The following is a 16,231-nucleotide window of genomic DNA, read 5'->3' as shown; positions in this document are numbered from 1 at the left end:
GCAGGCGCCGTTGGGCCAGCCCCACCACGCCGAGGCGGCCGTTACGGCCGAGGAACGGGCTCTGCAGTCTTCCACGGTTTTCTTCGGTTAACAGATGGGAGTCTCCTTCCCCTGTCGCAGGTGGTTGGCTGAATGGCTACAAAAGCAACCTTTTTTAAAAAAAAAAAAACAAAACACCCAAAAAAACCCCTTTTTCCATGAAATCTGGTGTGCAGTGGCAGGTGGCTTTTCGCGTGGGGAGGCGAAACGCTTTTCGACCTGCACATGCAATTGCCGTGTCACGAAAGTACCCCTTGTCTTAAAAACCAAAGCATCTGCTCAAACAGGCGGGTGCCATCCCACGCGTGGAGGCGTGCCTGGCGTGGGGAAGGGCCCCGGAAGCACTTCCCCGAGGCCGCAGCGCTTCCGGGTCGAAGCCCCGCGCTTCCGCCGGCGATCCGCTTCTCCCTTCCCGGGGCTCCTGCCGCCGCCCGGCATGGCTGCGGCGGGCACGGGGCTGGCCCTGCTGGCCTGCTGCTGGGTGCTGGGCGGCAGCACCGCCCCGCGGGGTGAGCGCGGAAGCCGCTGCGGCCGGGGCCGGGGCCGGGGCCGGGGCCTCGGCTCGTGGCAGGGAAGCCATCAAAACCACTTTGCTTCTCCCTGCACAGGTTCCCTTTCTTCTAATTGCAGCAAACCATTAATTTAAAGGAGCTGCTTTGCTGATCTCACCTGACCGGAGCTGTTCCTTTCCCAAGAGAGACGTTGAAAATGGGACTTTAAAATATTTTAAGCTTTTTATCACAAAAAATGCAGACCTGTGTAAACGCTAATCATAGTCACTGTATTGCACCCTACCTCCAGTACACAAAGTATACACTACAACGCAATACAAACACACTTCTAGCGAATAACGCATGCTTCCTGCACGGTCATGTTTAAAAATTAAAGTTCTCCTACTAAATTTCTTCACTTTTAGCATTTGGAAAGGATGGAAGCATGGTGCAGCTGCCTGGGGGGACGTTTCGGATGGGATCCAGTTCCCTGGAGAAGAGGAACGAAGAGGGGCCCGTCAGGGAGGTGACGGTGAAGCCGTTTGCTATCGACAAATACCCCGTCACGAACAGGGATTTCAGGTAAGAGCAAAGTTTTGGGTCTGTTTGGCTTGCGGGGCGCCAGCAGCTCGGGCCGCCGCGGGGAGGGTGCGGGCTGTGGTGCTGGGTCTTTTGGGGCTGGCTGGGTCTGAAAGCCGACGCTTGGATACTCCCAGCAGTTTCGTTAGAGCAAAAAACCGTGTCTGTCAGTAATAGATCGCCTCCACGGGTGCGGGCTGAAGCAGCTTACCAGTGTAGCTTGCAAACATGCTTACTTTTTTTTCCTTTTTCTTTTTTTCCAACTCTTTTTTTTTCTTTTTTCTTTATTCTTTTTTTCTCCTTTTCTTTTTTCCCTCTTTTTCTCCTTTTCTTTTCTTTCCCCTCCTTTTCTCCTTTTCTTTTTTCCCTCCTTTTCTCCTCTTCTTCTTTTCCCTCTTTTTCTCCTTTTCTTTTTCCCTCCTTTTCTCCTTTTCTTTTTTCCCTCCTTTTCTCCTTTTCTTTTTTCCCTCCTTTTCTCCTTTTCTTTTTCCCTCCTTTTCTCCTTTTCTTTTTTCCCTCCTTTTCTCCTTTTCTTTTTTCCCTCCTTTTCTCCTTTTCTTTTTCCCTCCTTTTCTCCTCTTCTTCTTTTCCCTCTTTTTCTCCTTTTCTTTTTTCCCTCTTTTTCTCCTTTTCTTTTTCCCTCCTTTTCTCCTTTTCTTTCCCCTCCTTTTCTCCTTTTCTTTTTTCCCTCTTTTTCTCCTCTTCTTCTTTTTCCCTCCTTTTCTCCTTTTCTTTTCTTTCCCCTCCTTTTCTCCTTTTTTTCACCTCCTTTTCTCCTTTCTCCTTTTCTCTTTTTTTTCTCTTTCTTTTTTCTTTTCCTTGCAAAATGCTTTTTTGTGTGCGTGTCTTTTCCTTACTAACAGGGCTGTACTGTTTCAGATTTCAGGTTCCTATAGGTTCAATTTCCATTTGTAAATACAGGACCACTCCTCCATATATTTTATAGAAGCCCTTGTAGGGAGCACTAATAAATGCTCTGGGGGGAAATGCCTTTATTTGCCTGGCTGAGCCCTTGTCGGTTAAAAAGAGCCAATGCTCCCACACACCAGTAACTGCCCAGCAACACGCAGTGATGGCAATTACTGCAACCTGGGCAATGGGGAAACAAATGGGGCAGAAGCAGGGTGAGATTATTCAGCAGTATGTGACCTTTTTTTTGCATTTTGGGGACGTTTAACTAACAGCAGCCGTAGGTCTTAGTGGCTTTAAGGGATTTTTGATCTGTGCAGTTGCTACATTTTATGGAAGACCAGGGTGCAGGATGAATTTACTTGCTTAGGTAACATAAAAACTATCAGATCTGTGAACAGATGCAAATCAGACTGTTTTATCTGTTAAATCTGTGTCAAACTGACTGGAGCTGTGCTGGGGCGGAGCCGGGGCTCTCCGCAGATGGGGTGTCTGTAGGTTGTGTACGTTTTGCCTTGCTCTGAACTTGTTGCGTGTGCAGATCGCTGTATTTGGTGGTGCGACTCTTGAAGAACTCTTACCCAGACGCCTGAGCGTGTTGTATTTATGCCAGGGAGTTTGTTAGAGAAAAGAAATACAAAACAGAAGCAGAAGCATTTGGCTGGAGCTTTGTCTTTGAGGATTTCTTATCTGAAGAGCTGAAAAAAAAAGTCACCCAAAAACTGGAGGTAAATCTAAATCCCATGGGGATGAGTTTCAGTGATGATGATGGAGATGGTATTCAAACATCCATGTTTGACCTCTCTGTTTTAAGTAAAAAAAAAAACAGGAGGGGAGACCCTTGCCGGTATTGCTTTTCCACTGAGTAGCAGCTGCCTCTCAGTGCAGAGTCTGGCCATTCTCAGTGGTTTTTCTTTAGTCTTGGGTTGTTTTGCTTTGGAAACTAACAGCAGGGTTGAGCCTGGGTTGATTTATGGCGCTCCTCTGTTTACATCCTCTCCAAACACTGTCAGACTGGACTCATGAGATGCTCCAGTGAGCTGGGAGAGAGCAAAGCGCGTTTCAAAGTATTTTATTCATCAAACCTTAAAACAGAAAAACTAAACAGCACGGGTTTCTTGATCCGTTTTCACTTTTAAAAGCAGACGCCTCTACTCTGTTGGAAAGCACTATCAAAATGCCTGTGATAACCCGGCTCAAACCGCAGCATTTAACCATTTCCAGACTAACATGCGCTCTTCTTTACACACGCTGCTTAGGATGGTGTCGAGGGGGTGTCACCAGTTCAGCTTTAATCTGGTGTCGTTTCTTTTCCCAGTCTGCCCCTTGGTGGCTGCCCATCGAGAAGGCTTTTTGGCGACAGGTGAGTAAAAACCCGGTGCAGGGAGTCCTCTCCATGCTGGGAGCATGCATGCGTCAGTGTGTGCTGAACCTGATCAACCGAAAATGGGGAAAAAAATAGCATCTCTGGTTGCTGCATGTTCCCTGCCTTGGTCTGTTCTGTCCTTTATTCGCTTTTTAATTGAAAAGTGTATAAAATCAATTAAAATCTGTTTGATGCAATTCTTCCTAGCCCTCAGGTCCTGGCTCCAGCATAAAGGACAGGCTGGATTACCCGGTGCTGCACGTGAGCTGGAACGACGCGCAGGCGTTCTGCGCCTGGAAAGGGAAGAGGCTCCCGGTGGAGGAGGAATGGGAATTTGCTGCCAGGGGAGGACTGGAGCGTACGTACGACAAGCTCTGACCTTTTTCCAAACCAAGGCGTTGAATAATGTTAGTTCTACCAGCTCTAAACCTCCATCCAGGGATGTTTTCAGAGGTTAATCTGCGGGTCTGAACCACCTCTTTTGGCCTGGGCGTCGAATAATAATAATAATAATAATAATAATAATAATAATAATAATAATAATAATAATAATAATAATAAAAATTATATTATACGATAATATTATATATTATTATTATTAATAATAATAATAATATAGGAAGAAGAAGTGGCTTATCTATGGTCTTAACGTATCTTCCTAAACAAAGCACTTCTGCCAGCTAAAAATACCATTTCTTGGGTTTGGGGCAAGGAGTGACCCACCTGCCCCCACACATCGATAGTGGCACGAAGCAGCTGTGGGATCACTGGGGGATCATGGGATTCCCTGGCACGAGCGATGGTTTGTAAATGGGAAGCTGTTGCTTATTCCCATCTCTCCTCGCCTCCTTGGCAGTGTCTGTAGGGATTAGATGGACGAGCCCTGTTCATATAATCCTGCTCGGTGTCCTGAGCTGAGCAGAAAGGGACGGGCATAAAAGCCTGGTTAAAAATAGGCAAATGCAGAGGCTGGAGCGACACAGGGGTAATGGGTGTCTCCTCCTCTTTGGCAGAAAGGGTGTATCCCTGGGGAAACAAGTTTCAGCCGAACCGTACAAATCTGTGGCAGGTAAGATCCTAAAAATCATCCTGTCTACGCTGAGCTCTTCCGAGGGAGGTGTTTAACTCGACACAGCGTGTGCGTGGCCGCCTGAGCAGGCTGCGTGGTCCCGGGAAGCAGTGCAGGCTTACCTGCAGGGTACCGCCGTTCAGCTCCTGGTGGGTTATCCGAAATACCCTGGGAGGGAGCAGCCTCAGCCCAGCTTCCCTGGGAAACCAGGATTTCAATGCTTCCAAAAATTCATACGTATCCAAAAATTCATACGTATCCAAAAATTCATACGTATCCAAAAATGCGTACATAAATTTGTTTGAAGAGGGGGTTGTCTTGGGAGAACTTTAGATGGTTGATCTCCTCTCTCGGCCAGAAATGCTGCGTAGAGTTAATTTGCAACGGAGAGTTATTTCCATTATTTAAGCGTAACAGAGTCCTGTGAAGACCCTGTCGTCTCCGGGATGGGTCTTTGCTTGGAGTGATCTTTCTTCCCGCAGGGCGATTTCCCGAGGGTCGACACGGCTGAAGACGGTTATCACGGCGTCTCGCCGGTGGCAGCGTTCCCTCCTCAGAACAACTATGGTACGGAGCAGACATCCCCACCCTGGTTTTGGGGATGGCATCTGCTTCCTCATATCCATTCAACGCTAATTATAAAATCCCGTAATTGTAGCAAGGTTTCAGATATGATATAGGATCACGCTGGCATCTTGATAGAATAACTGAGCCCAGCAAAAGCACTGACGGTTGTTACTGACGTTGGCTGACACGCACCTAGTGCACTTCAGTGCACCAAACCGTCCCCTGCTTTTAATTAGCAGTCAGTTATTTTGCATTTCCATGTGATTTACCTGAAAATCCCAAGCATGTTGTTTTGAGGGCAGCGGATGCCGTGCCCTCACACAGGTGGGAAACAACGAGACGCATTTAAATGAGAGATTTTGAAGGTTGAGTTGTAAACGGGCCAGTTTGCAATACAGTAAAGAGCTTCTGGTTCCCAGTCTCACCATTAAACCACGCTCTTGCAGCGATGCTTTGAATGTTGCCCCCCCAACCTACACCAAAGTGCTTTTGCAGCCCTTGCAAATATGCTTTCATAATCCTGATGCAAAACCATCCGTGTCTCAGGGCTCTACGACCTGCTGGGAAACACCTGGGAGTGGACCGCATCGCAGTACCTGACCCCGGGGCTCTCAGCGAGGCAGCGCGCTCAGAACATGCAGGTCCTGAGAGGAGCCTCGTGGATTGACACTGCAGATGGGTCTGCAAATCATAAAGCTCGTGTTACTACCAGGTAGGTCTGGGCAATGCCCAGGCGCTGTTTCGCAGTGATTTTTTCTGGATTGGTTTTATTTGGAAGGGGGTTTTATTGTAAAAGACATTTGTTTGTTCCCACTTAATTTTTCTGAGAAGCAGTTAGGAAAACATACTACAAATACCGCTAAAAATTTTCCTGCTATAAATACGTTCCTAATTGCTTCTCAAAGCAAGTATTTAGAATTAAATGCTTTTCTTGAGGTTATTTAAGGGAAGTGGAAGATGTTTCTAGTCTGTTACAGAGGGTCACATTAAAGGATGTAAGCGTTAACTAGGAAGGATCCCTAACTTTGGGTCTCTTTTTCCCCGTGAGAATGGGGAACACACCGGACTCAGCCTCCGACAACCTCAGCTTCCGCTGCGCTGCCGACGTCCCGCCCGTCACGGCCGAGAAAAGCCGGACCAAACCCGAGCTCTGAAGAGGTCGCTGGGGAAGACCTGAAGGCATTTTCTCCTGTGGAGAACAGTAACCCCCAGCAGGCACTGTCATCAGGGCAGTTTTAAAAATTAAAAATAAATACTTTCAGCTAAAACTCCTTTCCGTACTGGGACGTCTGGGCATGAGCAGTGACTGGGAATGGCAGGCAGGGCGTTTTGTCTTTAATGTCCTCTTGGTGTGGTAGATATTACAGCTCTCCTTTCGGTGTCTGTTTTAAATAAGCAGAGGGGTGCATGTGTGTGGGACCGGGCCCCTGCAACCCCAGCCGGAGCGAGCAAACAGCCGCAGCCCCGCCGTGACCGCCGGCCTGGGGCTGCCGTGAGGGGGGGCAGCGATGGGGCCAGCGATGGGGCCACATCCCTGGAAGGGGGACTCGTACATCGGTCCCCATCTCCTTGGAAAATCCCAGCTTCGTACCAGCCTCCGAGCCTTCCCAGAAGTGAAACAGGGCGCCTTTATTGACCCTTGAACAGTGGCAAAACCACGTGTGTGCTCGTTTCTAAGTGCATAGATGACACAAACCAGTGACCCACCTCTCCCAGGTGTTATAGCCAGCGTAAGGGCTACAAACCGGCTTTGCGCAGGCTCTGCCACCAAAGCCCCGAGCACACGGGTGGGCGAGGACACCCCTCCGGGCACTGCTCATCCCTCCTTCACCTGCGACTGCCCCAAAAGGGTCCCGCTCCAGGGCTGAGCTCAGCCTTCCCCAAGCAGATCTGCTGCTCCGAGCACATCGGGAGCTGCAGCTGGTTTCGGCTCTATTAAAGGCAGCTTCTCCAAACCCATCCCTGACAGTGGGACATACCCCAGGGGCAAATCGCAGCCGTTTGCCGGGTTTGCATTTGCACCTTGACCCGAGGCCAGCCGTATCTCTAAGAAAAAGCGAAAGAAATCACCAGTTGGTTTTCAAAGATTTTACTTGCCTTAACTCTGAGCAAACTCATCGGCTTGTGCAGCGGCAATCAAAACAGCCCTTCCTCGGCTGCCAGGGTCAGCAAAATGGCCTTGCAGGTGTTCTCGAAGAGGGCGGCTCTGTTCTGAGCCTCCCCCTTCTTCACCCAGTGCCGGTAGGTCCTGAAGGCGCAGGCGTCGATCAGCTTGCGGATGGGCTTCAGGGCGTACGGGTCCCGCACCACCAGCTCCCTGGTGACCGACTTGACCAGCCGGTACTGGTAGTAAATACGGACCGATGCCAGGACGGTCAGGCAGATCACCTGCAGCACGGGGGGAACAGGCTGGAATTCGGGGCCAGTCCTACAACGGGACCGGATCGGCCCCAACACATCCTACTGCGATCCGTGTGGAGGAGTCGGGAGTGACCGGCTCCTGGCACAGGTATTCAGTCCCGTGTGAGCGGTACGGGCTTTTTCTAAGTGTGCCCTTAACGTCAAAACTGCGGGTCAGTCCTAAACGTGTCACCTAACGTCACTTGGGGTACCTCTGAGCTGCCCTAATGGCTGGCTATAGGGAAGGGAAAGGATTCTTCTGTTTTATCAACTCTTGCATCATTTGATGCACCCATGTGATGTCAGGCTCATCGATTTCCCCTTAGAAGTGATTTTTTTTTGTTTTTAATGATTTGTGGGGGAGACAGGCTTTTCCCTTTTCTTATTTAATCCTCTTCTGTGAACAAGCCCTTAGGAAGTACCAGAAAGTAAACGAAATAGTGCTTGGAGAAGGGTCTCCACCCAGGCTGCCGCATCCTGCCAAAGCCCAGATCCATCAGCCTTCCTGAACTCCCAGTTTCTCCCAGCTCAGCTGGGAAACCCATCCCACCGCTCGGCTGCTGCAGCTCCCAGGCTCAAGGTTGGGGCACCGAGACACCCCCATACCCAACTTCACCTTGAATTTCCGGAAGGGGCTGAAGTGCCGGACCTCCTCCACGTCGTACTGCTGGAAGAAGGGGTGGGCCAGCGCCTCGCCAGCCGTGTACCGCTGCCGCGGGTCCACCACCAGGAACCGGGAGATCTGCACGAGGGCACCGGATCAACCCCGGGTATCCCAGGTGTCTGCAAATCCCCCCCCAAAAAAGGTTTTCCCATCCCTGAGCACTTACCAGGTCCTTGACGGTGTCTGAGCGGTCGTCCCACTCCAGAGAACCGAACTGGTAGTCCCCGTTCATGATCATCCGCAGCATCAGCATCTGCTTGCGGTGCCAGAAGGGAGGCGAGCCGGCCAGCAAGGTGTACATGATCACCCCGGTGCTCCACCTGCGGGCAGCCCAGCGGGACCCTCCAGCCCCGGGCGGCACCCCGGGGGCACCCGGCCGGATCCGCACCCCAGGTGAGGCTCGGTGCCTCCCCCCAACCGGGGCAAACTGTGCTTTGCCACCCTGGAAAACCAGGACACTGCCCTGCGTGGTGCCTGATGAGGGAGGCTGAGCTCGCTGCTGAGGCTCGTTAGCCCTGATGGGTAATGAGGAGCAGGGGCTGCCCCACTGCTGGGGAGGGGTTTGAGGTTTTTGAGTCGAATTGATGTGGAGCTGCTCTCCTGGAGGAAGCTGTGAGTTGGAGGTGTTTGCCTTTCTTGGTTTTTCTTGGGGTTTTTTTTTTAGGAGAGGGAGAGGATGCGGGAGGGTGGGACGCGGTGGTGCCAGCAAGGCTGGATGCTCTGGGGCTGTCTCAGTTCAGGCTGTGGTACTCAAAGTGTCCTGGTGTGGGGCTTAATGGAGGTATTTAAACTGAAAAGGGGCTGAAATGCTCTGGTGTGTCTCAAGTGGTTGGTTACAGCTCTGACCGCTGCAGACCTGAGCTGGAAGCCCCCAGAAATGGTGGCAAAGTCCCCGCAGGGCTCAGACCGGGCTCTGATGGGCTTTCCTGAGCTGGCTGCTCTCTTGGGAGCTGCCTCAGGCTCGTGTCTCACTATGGGGTGTGTTTAAAAAGCCCTGTGTCTTGGATTCCAGCCCCTGAGTTGATTTTTATGAGCAGAAAATGTTGCTTCCCCCCCATCCCTGATGGGGCAAAAGCAGGGAGATGGGCTCGTCCCCAGGCTGCTTCTCCCCCAGCTCTGTGCCAGAGCCCGCTGGTCCCCAGGACAGCCCCTCACGGCCCCCGAGGGCATTTTTCGGTGCATCATTTAATTCCTTCCAACCACTGAAATTGGTTCTCATCTGCACAACTCTTGCTGTGCCTCAAACCACGCGTGTTTTGGGAGCAGCCCGAGGGGCGAGGCGAGAAGGCAGGCGTCTCACTCACATATCGACCTCCTTCCCGTAGCCTTGGTGCTCGTCGTCCATGGAGCACTGCAGGATCTCGGGGGCCAGGTAGCCAGGCGTGCCGCAGATCTCTGCGAAGATGGGGCAGAGCATCCCCCTGAGCCACCCGGGAGGGTTTGTGCCGTCCCCACCCACCCCGGAGCAGGGGGGACTGGATCCCAGGTGGGATCTTTGCAGTGATGGTGCTCGCAGGGAGTAACTGCAACTTGTGGGCATCTCGCTGGTGCGTTTTCTCGGTGGATTAGAATGGCTAAAATGTGAGTGAAGAGAGCGACGGGGATGCTGGGGGGGGGCGCCCGTTGTTGGTTACGTGGCTCTTCCCAGGGTAGGAGTGGGGAAAAAACCTTAATGTTGGGCAGTAAATGGATGGGGTAACGAGGGTCAACCGGAGGGGAAAACAGGGGAAAGAACAGGATGGTCTTCCTAATGGGCAGCAACCCCTTCATGGCGAGGAGCGAGGTGTGGAGGCTGTGCCGCAGGCAGAGCCGGGCTCGTGTGCAAGCAGGAGGGCACCCCAAGCCGACAGGCACCAATTTGCACCCGCGGCAGCGAGACTGGCCCCAAGGGGACAGTGGGGGAGAGACTCCACCGACTCCCCGTGGGCACTGCAACAACGGGGTGGCATCACCCCCGCCTCGCCATCCCCCTACCTTTGAGCTTCTCGTTCTCGCGCAGCTGGCAGGAGAAGCCGAAGTCGGTCAGCTTGATGTTCATGTTGTCATCCAAGAGGATGTTCTCCGGCTTCAGGTCCCGGTGGACGATGTTGATGGAGTGGAGGTACTGGATCACTTCCAACAGCGCGCGCATGATCTTCCTGGGGATGGGTGACAGCACCTCTCCTAGCCCAAACGCCCACCGGCACCACACTCCCGGGGATGGAGACGGGGACAGGGACCGTTCAGCTCAGCCCCGATGTCTGAGCGCAGGGACACAGCCCGGGGTGCTGTTTTGGCTGTGGGTGCGGTGCTGGCTGCAAGGTCGTGCTTCGAACCCGCGCTCTGCTTTTGCAATATGATTTTCAGCCATCCGCATCTGGCCTTACCTGGTTTCCTTCTCGCTCAAGGTGACTTTCTCGGTGAGGTAGTCGAAGAGCTCGCCTCTCCTCATCCTGCGCGCGGGAGAGAAAACAGAGGCAGGCAGCGGCTGAGCTGTAACGGCAAACTGGCCCCGAGCCCTTGGAGAGGATCACTTGGGGGTTGCTGCCCCTTAACAGCCCCAGGGCACCCATTGCACAAAATGACAAGCCGACTTGTTAATAAAAAGGGGTGAAAATGCCTCTATATTGCTGCAAAACTTTAGGCAAGAGGAGGAAAGGCTGTCCCTGGAGAGGGCGGCTTTCAGATGGGACCGGGACGGGGCTCTCCCGGTGCCATCCCCCTCCGCCGACGTCCGTCGCGCTGCCCCGGTGTCAGGAGTCGCGGCGTCACGCGCGCCCTGGTCCCGCTGGGCATATAAATAACCCGCAGGGACGCATGTCGGCTCCCACCAAAGGTTACAGGGAAACCCGAGCAGCGCTGAGCCGCTGGCGGAGGACAAACGCTGCCGGCAGCAAGGCTGCAATGAGCTGGCTCGCTGCAATCAAGGCTCATTTCTGCCTTAAGCAAGAGTTGGTTGGCACCCTGCTTTGCCCTTTTTGGGCCATAAAAAGCTGGGGCGAGTGTTGGCTGGTGGCTGTCTGCAGAGCGGGAACAGGCCTGGGGAGATGGTGCTGGGGTGATGGGCAAGCTGGTACTTACAGGTCAAACACCAAGAAGAAGAAGGTGTTGGATTCATAGCTGTCCTTCAGCTGGACTGCAATAAAACACAGGGGCTGTGAGCACAGCATATAGCATATTCCTGTCCATTAACGGACTAAAAATTGCTGATTTGCTAATTGAATTAGTGAGTAGTTGATCTTCACTAGTGTTCTGGTTGGGAGACAACCTGGGCAGCGTCCGCTCCGAGGTAGAGCAAACGATGCTCTAAGCAGGTGCCCTGCGTCGCATTAGGACCATTGAAGGTCTAGCCCTCCAGGGATTTCACCCCAAAAACCCTTCCTGGGGACACCTCAAAGAAAAAATGGGGCAGAAAACCCCCTTGCCCTGATGCTCAGAGCCTGACTTACTGACGTTGGGGTGGCCTGAGACTTTCCGGAGAATGTCGATCTCTTTAGCGGTGGCTTCTCGCAGTTCCTGCACCTCCTTGGGGGATATGTTACCTGCCGTGATGTCGATAATCTTCACGGCATACTCCTGCTGGGTGGTTTTGTGAATGCACCGACGGACGACGCTGCTCACCCCCCTGCCAGGGACAACACAGACAAGATGGGGGTTTCCATTCCTCCCCGTCCAGCCCGACTTCGCAGCCGTGCCTTCGGCACCCAGGCTGGTCGGTATTTTTGTGCACGAGTGGGTCTCGCTCTGTTACCCTGTCTTGGTGGGACAGAAGATTTTGAGCTGATGGAAAGTGCCGCTTCATGCTATTTTTAACCCCATGCTGCTATGGGCTCTGTTCATATCAGATTCCCACGGGACACTGTTCCTATCGGGTACTGGAGTACGTGAAACCACCATTTACCAAAACCAAGCTTTACCTGCCCAAAATCTCCTTCGGCTCATATTTTTCATAAAACTCCTTGGATGAGTTCCAGTCCGGTAGGTCGTCTTCCCTGGTCATCTCGGAGTCCTGTCTGGCAGCACTTTGGGCTCGTCTGCCGGCGGAAAGGGGCTGCAAGGAGAAAAGAGCAAGGATGGGCGCTCGCTGCACCCGGGGCAGGGACCCTTGATCCCTTCCAGAGAAGAAAACATTGAGGAGGAAGGAGGAGGAGGAGGATGATCCTGGACCACAGACCAAAGGGGATATTTTGCTGGTTGGAAAAGCAAAGCTTTGCCCTCGGGGCCCTGTGGAGATTCCACTGAGAACAGGACAAATCCCACTGGGTCCCCCGTAGCCTGGCTGGGGTCAAGGCTTTGAGAAGCGCTTGCAAGCACCTCAAAACCTCGTCCCTTCCTGCAGAGCACCCGCACCCAGCTCACAGGGCATCACCCTCCAGCTCCGACCACGTGCTAAGGGCTACGCCACACTTCTGGTTCCTCCCACCTGGGAAAGCAATTTAATTAATTTTTTGAGACGAGCAGTGGGAGAACGCTGGCGGGGGAGGCAGTGGCTGAGCTGCCCCTTAAGCGCGCAAAGGCGCTCAGTAGCAAGGCGATGCTGGCAGAGCAGGTCCAAGGGTCCCCAGCAGCAGCAGCCTCCAGAAACGTCACCCCTCGCCGACACCACCCAAAGACCCCTGCGAAGCGCTGGAATCTGCCTTGCCTTTTTTTGTTTTCCTTCTTTTTTTTCCTGATTATTTTTAAGACAACAAAGTTGTCCGGAATGATTTGGCTGAGACCAAGGAGGGAAAAAATAGTGTTTAAAGTGAAGGGAAAAGGACTAAGAAGGGAAAAGGGGTGGCGAGGGTCGGTGAAGCAGCGTGGGGGGCTCGGTGCAGGCAGGGGACCGGGTGCCCGGGGACAGCCAGCGCTGCGGGGTCAGCCGGGGCCGAGCCAGCCTGAGGACAGCGGCTGAGCGAGCTCCCTCAGCCACGTGCGTACCGCTGCCAGCAGCCTCCAAAACTCCTGAAAGACTTCTATCCCATTTCTTTTTTCCCTTTGTTGGGGGTCTGGGTTGTGTTTTTTTTTTTTTGGTATGTGCTGCCATTGCTGGAGGAGGACCAGTGTGAAATATTTTGATAGAGGGGGGGAAAAATAACCAGTAGTCCTGATCCCTAATTTTCACCGGCGTTTCCCTTTAAGCTCTGGGAACTAGACGTCCTCAGCTTGTTCCTGTGCCCTGCATTGCTGAAATCCCAATTGTCCTGGTCCAGCTCCTCCGCAAACACACAGAGACCAAGCAGCTAGTGTGGGAAGCAGCTCTTATAAGCTTGGGCAGCAAAATTATCACTTTGGGGTGACAGTTTGCTGCTGCGGGAGAGAGAGTAGGTGGGCAGGAGAGCCCCGATACTGCGGGTTTTTCTTTGCCCTTCTCTCTGAGGTGGCAATAACTCTGCCAGGCCACTGCCAGGCAGGTTTGCATCTCTAAGTACATTTAAATCTTATTACAAAGCGTATCTGTTCTGACCTGGTTATGTGGGCTGATGCTGTGTTTTAGGTGTCTGTCCGCTGCTGCTGCTGGGAGGGATGTCTAACGAGGGCTGGAGCATTTCTAAACAGCCATGAGTTTGATTTGATTTATAAAATTTTAGCTGTTGCAAATATTGTGAGCAATGCCAAACCAAGTCAGGGCTGAAATTATAAATGAGAGGCAGGATCAGAGAGTGGGGAAAAAGAAATATCTCCGAGGCGGGGCAGAACCCACAACTTTGATTTTTTTGAAGCTGAAAATCACAGTCCCGGGGGCTGGTGGTCTAGGGAAGGGCGGAGCGCTGCCAGAAGCCTGGGATCTGTGTGCCTTCTTCTGGGAGGAAAGAGCCCAGGAGTTTAAAACATCCTCAGATCATATATATGGTTCAGAGCACTAACAGGACAAGCCGGTTTCATTATCAGAGCTGTACGAGCTCCATGGGAGTGCAAGGGGGGGTGGGGAAGGGGGTCAGGCGGAGGGGGAGAGGTTTCTGTCTTGAGGCAGAGATGGAGGAATGCTAACGGGGTCGGCGCTGGAAATTGCCACCCGGCCTGTGCCCGGCCCGCTGCGGTGAAACTGGGGTTTAAATGTTTGCCTTGGTAAATAGCATGGAAATATTTATTGAGATAAAGCCCAAGCTAAAGTCAGCTTTTAGGCCAGGACGGGAATCGTGTCGTTCCCCCTCCCGCCGCCAACCCCCGCCTCCTCCCGGCCCCCGCACGCAGCAGCACCCCCGGCCCCCCGGGAAGCCCACCCCACCCCCCCGGGAGGGTTTTTCTGCACCGAAACCTCCCGCTTCGGCGAGGGCAAGCGAGCAAGGAGACGCTGCAGCTCCCGGGGGAGCAGCCCCGGCGTGCTTAGCAAATAAGAAAAAAAAAATAATGCTTAAAATACTACTGAAAGCAAGCTTTCTGGGGTAGCTAAACCCCCACCGGCTCCCAAATCCTCCCCGCCCCTAAAGCACCGTCTCCTGAAGCCTCCGGTTTCTTCCAAAAACGGCAGAGCGGCTTGCCGCCGGCCTCACCTCGCTGCAGGCAGCCCGGGTCCGCCGATCCCCCCGGGCCTCGGGCGTGCGGAGGGCAGGGGCCGGGGGGGGGCCTCCGGCCCGGGCGCGGGGGAGCTGCCGCCGGCTGCTTGCTCGGGGCTGCCCGCCGCTGCCCAGCCAAAAATAAAGCGCAAGGCGGCTTGGCAGGCGCGGGCGGGCAGGCCGGGCCGCGGCTTGGAGCGAGGGTCTCTCCGGCTGCGGGTGACAGCCCGCACCCCCCCACCAGCCCGGGGAAGGCGGCGGGGGGCCGGGGGAGAGGAGCTGCCGGCGGCCGCGGTGGGGAGCGGAAGAGCCGCGGGGGTGCGGGGACTTCCCCCGCGGCGCCGGCAGCCTTAACCCTTCCCTGCGCGGGGCTGGGCTCGGCCCCGGGGGCTGAGTCGCCCCTTTGAGCCGCGTCTGAGCCCGCTCGAAAGCGGCGATGCTGCGGGGGGGACTTGGCTCGCCCGGGCCCCCGCGTGGCCGGGTTTCCCCTCGCGGCTTTTCTGCGTGGGCGTTGCTTTCCCACCACTGCGAGCCGCAAACTGTTCTACCGGCCGCGCTGTACTTTTCCCAAAGTCTAAATGCAGCTCCCCGCCTGCTCCCGAGGAGCGGCTCAGGGATGCCTGCTGCGAACTCAGCAGCAGCCCAGCGCAGGCGTTTCTGGCCCAAAATGTTTTTATTTCTTTTCACCAGGACGGTGAAACACCTGGCAACTGAGACGTCAGCTCGATCGGCAGAAGCAAAGCTGCTCCTGTCACCGGGAAAGGCAGCCGTGTCCTCGTCCCCCGTCTGGGAGGTAACCTTCCCCATTTTGAATACTGATGTTATCTTTTCACTTCCAAACTGCAGCGCAGAGATGAAGGCTTTTAGGAACAGGCAGAACACCCAACAGCAAAAAAAGCAGTTCAGGGAAAACAGGTCATGCTACGGAAGTATTTTTAACAGGAACTGCACTTGTCGGTGCAGGGTTCTCCGCGGTGAGCGCGCACCCCCCCGTCCTCGCACCCCTCCCTCGGCGGGGCAGGGTTTACGACGCGGCTGGAGCGCAGGAGGGTGTTCAGCTGCGGGCTCCAGGGATTTTGGCAGGGCATGAGCTGGCTGCTCCCTCTGATGGAAAAAGGAGGTTTTGCACTTCGCATCATTAAATACCTTTTAAATGGAGGCTTTTTTTTTTTTTTCTTCATCTGGCAGCAGTAGCTTTGTCACTTGCCTAAGGCAGGTGCGAGGGGGGAGAGGCCACACCACCCGCAGTCAGCTGGGCCCCGTCTCGCGTTTCAGTCCACGACTCCTACCACAAGATGGAGGAAGAAAAACCTACAGCCTCTGCTTGCGCTACCGGGAACTGCGAGTCTGATGGAAGACCGTTCTTATCCTAGAAGCGCACAGCTGCTCGATAGTGCATAGGCTCGCTCAGGTAACGGCCGACCACCGAGATCCTCTCTGAGCAGAGGGAAGGTATTTCTCAGAATTTCTTGAATCTGAATAGAGAGCTTGTTTTTAAAAGTATGACAGGAGGCCGTTGGGGAACTGAGACCCACTGCCTGCAGACTACTGTGGAGTCAGACACGGTGTCACTCCGTGTTTTAACCAGCAGTGGGGTTCAAGTGCTCAAGCAGGAGATGTCTGGCAACCGCTGAGCTACGGGTGTTCCTGAACGGCAGCTCCAGCCCTTCAGGCACCGCTGCCGGCAGCACA

The 16,231-nt window shown here is 53.8% G+C and overlaps 2 protein-coding genes across 6 annotated transcripts; one reads left to right on the top strand and one right to left on the bottom strand.

The window, feature by feature from the left end:
- The first annotated feature begins 215 nt into the window (after positions 1–215).
- SUMF2 (sulfatase modifying factor 2) lies at positions 216–6,273 on the top strand. Of its 3 annotated transcripts, XM_075168831.1 has the most exons (9): positions 405–548; positions 956–1,112; positions 2,632–2,746; positions 3,337–3,381; positions 3,592–3,742; positions 4,398–4,453; positions 4,936–5,020; positions 5,567–5,732; positions 6,069–6,273. In XM_075168831.1, exons 1-9 carry the CDS (start codon positions 476–478, stop codon positions 6,172–6,174), a joined length of 954 nt encoding a protein of 317 aa, XP_075024932.1. In that variant the 5' UTR covers positions 405–475; the 3' UTR covers positions 6,175–6,273. The 3 variants fall into 3 exon arrangements, with proteins under 3 accessions (XP_075024933.1, XP_075024932.1, XP_075024934.1); XM_075168832.1 differs by lacking the exons at positions 2,632–2,746; positions 6,069–6,273 and having other exon boundaries at positions 216–548; positions 5,567–5,736; XM_075168833.1 differs by lacking the exons at positions 405–548; positions 2,632–2,746 and having other exon boundaries at positions 662–1,112.
- Positions 6,274–7,093: 820 nt separating this feature from the next.
- Positions 7,094–15,752, bottom strand: PHKG1 (phosphorylase kinase catalytic subunit gamma 1). 3 transcript variants are annotated; one of them, XM_075168829.1, is made up of 10 exons: positions 15,686–15,752; positions 11,981–12,114; positions 11,513–11,688; positions 11,145–11,199; positions 10,451–10,516; positions 10,059–10,222; positions 9,389–9,479; positions 8,251–8,404; positions 8,037–8,162; positions 7,094–7,408 (listed from the first exon to the last, which is right to left on the bottom strand). In XM_075168829.1, the coding sequence occupies exons 2-10, from the start codon at positions 12,061–12,063 to the stop codon at positions 7,157–7,159; spliced, it is 1,167 nt and encodes a 388-aa protein (XP_075024930.1). In that variant the 5' UTR covers positions 12,064–12,114; positions 15,686–15,752; the 3' UTR covers positions 7,094–7,156. The 3 variants fall into 3 exon arrangements, with proteins under 3 accessions (XP_075024930.1, XP_075024928.1, XP_075024929.1); XM_075168827.1 differs by lacking the exon at positions 15,686–15,752 and adding an exon at positions 14,477–15,370; XM_075168828.1 differs by lacking the exon at positions 15,686–15,752 and adding an exon at positions 14,537–15,370.
- Between the last annotated feature and the right edge of the window lie 479 nt (positions 15,753–16,231).

Source organism: Calonectris borealis, chromosome 19 (assembly GCF_964195595.1).
Source record: "Calonectris borealis chromosome 19, bCalBor7.hap1.2, whole genome shotgun sequence".
Lineage (NCBI taxonomy): Eukaryota > Metazoa > Chordata > Aves > Procellariiformes > Procellariidae > Calonectris > Calonectris borealis.
The sequence above is the reverse complement of the archived record's forward strand: the minus strand, read 5'-3'. Positions and strand labels throughout refer to the sequence as shown.